Source organism: Octopus bimaculoides, chromosome 30, assembly GCF_046866305.1.
Source record: "Octopus bimaculoides isolate indiv1 chromosome 30, ASM4686630v1, whole genome shotgun sequence".
Lineage (NCBI taxonomy): Eukaryota > Metazoa > Mollusca > Cephalopoda > Octopoda > Octopodidae > Octopus > Octopus bimaculoides.
In genome coordinates this window covers 5,269,003-5,271,502 of record NC_142957.1, presented here as the reverse complement: position 1 = coordinate 5,271,502, position 2,500 = coordinate 5,269,003, and the positions used below count along the sequence as shown (strand labels likewise).

Sequence of the window (2,500 nt, the reverse complement as noted above, 5' to 3'; positions counted from 1 at the left end):
GCATGGAAGGTGGACGTTAAACGATTATGATGATGATGATGATACATGTAAAAAGCACCCAGTCTACTCTGTAGACACTAAAAGAGAATGACTCTCCCCAGACACAACAAAATACGATTCAACACACAAATTCACATAAAGAATCTTGCAAACCAAATACAAAAACGAAATATATGTGTGTTTGTGTGTGTGTGTGTGTATAACCTATATCATCTATCTATCAATGAATCTATCTGTCTGTCTATCTATCTAATTCTCTGTACACTCACAAACATACATGGCAGTGATTGGTAGGATGATGATGATGATGATGATGATTTTCATGTTCAATCATTTGGGTTTTCTTTTCCTCTTTCCTCTTCTTCCTCCACTTGCTTCTCTGACCTCTTTTTTCCTCCACCACCCCATTCATGCCACCACTTAAACCATCACCACCACCACCACCAACACCACAACCACCATCACCTCAGCCACCGCCACAACCATCACTAGCACCACAACCAACACCCCACCATCACCATCAAAAGCACCACAACCGTCACCTTCACTAATACCATTACAATTACCACCACAACCACCACCACCACCAAAAGCACCACAACCATTACCTTCATTAATACTATTACAATCACCACCCCAGCCACCACCACCACCACCTTCTCCGCCACCACCACCACCATCACCAACTTCACCACCTCTACTACCTCCACCACCACCATCACTACTACTAATACTACTTCTACTACTACTATTGCAGAGAGAACTCAAACTGTCTGAAGAACACACCGTCCGTCCGTCGTTCAAAGCCACACCGTCAGCTTGGTCAAATGTTTGACGCTGATGTCCAGTGTCAACACATCTTTGGAGAGACGTCGTATGTATGTCGAGTAAGTCAATTATTCATCTATATGTGTGTGTGTGTGTGTGTGCTTTTCTGTATGTGTTTAAACGTGTGTGTATATATGTGTTTGTGTGTGTGTACATGTGTTTAGTATTTTTGTTTTGTTTGTGAGTGTGTGTGTGCATGTGCATGTGCTTAGTATGAATGTTGTGTGTGTGTGTGTGTGTGTGTGAGTACATGTTTTTAGTATGTGTGTTTCGTGTGTGTGTATTTGGGTTTGCTTACTGTACTGTTTGTACCTGTCTTTTATTTAATTTTTTAAATCCATTTATTCCTCTATTTTTTCTCATTCCATCTTAAGTTTGTGCATGTGTGTCTTGTGTGTGTGTATATATGCATTTACATATCATACTGTTTGCATCTGTGTCTATTTATTTTTCCTTCTCTCATCCTGTCTTTAGTCATTGTGCTGCATAGTGTGGTGGAAGGGGTGTTATTCATTGTCTACTACTATATGTATGGCCTCTGTAATCTGTCAGAAGCCCACCATATATATGTGTGCATGCATGTGTGTGTTTGTTCCCCACCACTGATTGACAATTTCTGCTGCTGGTGTGTTTATGTCTCTGTAACTTAGCAGTTCAGCAAAAAAGACCAATGGAATAAGTACCAGGCTTTAGAAAATAAAGTACTAGGTTTGATACATTCAGCTAAAAATTCTAGTCAAATGACTAAAAGAAGTAAATGAATAAAAGAAGTAAATAAATAAAAGAATAAAAGAATATATATACATAGAATAACAAAGGCAGTTGCACGCAATGTAAAACCAAAAAGGAAAAATTCAGTTGTCAATAATTGTGACTGAGGGTGCTAGGGAGGACCTGTATTGCTAGAAATAAGAGTTAGAATGCTTAGAGCCACAAGAAAGCACATTTTTGTATACTGTCAGCAGATATAACCTCCCCATAAGTGAAGCTAGATCACAATGCTAGACTAGTTTCACCTGAAAATTACAAGCTAGATAGATAAATAGACAGAGAGACTTGATAGATAGATAGATAGATAGATAGATAGATAGATAGATAGATTTAGATAGGTAGGTAGATAGATAGAAAGATAGATAGATAGAGAATTTGATTGATAGATAGATAGATACATACATACATAGATAAGTAGAGAGATAGATATAGATGGATAGACTTATATATATATATATATATATATATATATATATATATATATATATATATATATATAGAGAGAGAGAGAGAGAGAGAGAGAGAGATATGTCCACGTTAGTGGTCAACGTCATATATAAAAATATATATATATATATAGATAGATAGATAGATTTAGATAGATAGATAGATAGATAGATAGATTTAGATAGGTAGGTAGGTAGATAGATAGAAAGATAGATAGATAGAGAATTTGATTGATAGATAGATAGATACATACATACATACATAGATAAGTAGATAGATAGATATAGATGGATAGACGTAGATATATATATATATATATATATATGTCCACGTTAGTGGTCAACGTCATATATAAAAATATATATATATAGATAGATAGATAGATAGATAGATAGATAGATAGATAGAGAGAGAGAGAGATAGATATAGACATATGTGTGTGTAAAATTTCCAT

General features: G+C 35.6%; 1 protein-coding gene across 3 annotated transcripts in view; it reads left to right on the top strand.

Moving 5' to 3' along the window:
- The window catches only part of LOC106874515 (uncharacterized), a 90,019-nt gene that overhangs the window by 58,090 nt on the left and 29,429 nt on the right, over positions 1–2,500 (top strand). For all 3 annotated transcript variants that reach the window (XM_089345797.1, XM_089345799.1, XM_089345798.1), the window contains one exon: positions 758–887. In XM_089345797.1, the coding sequence (XP_089201923.1) occupies positions 758–887 (130 nt within the window). The remainder of the gene's footprint in view (positions 1–757; positions 888–2,500) is intronic.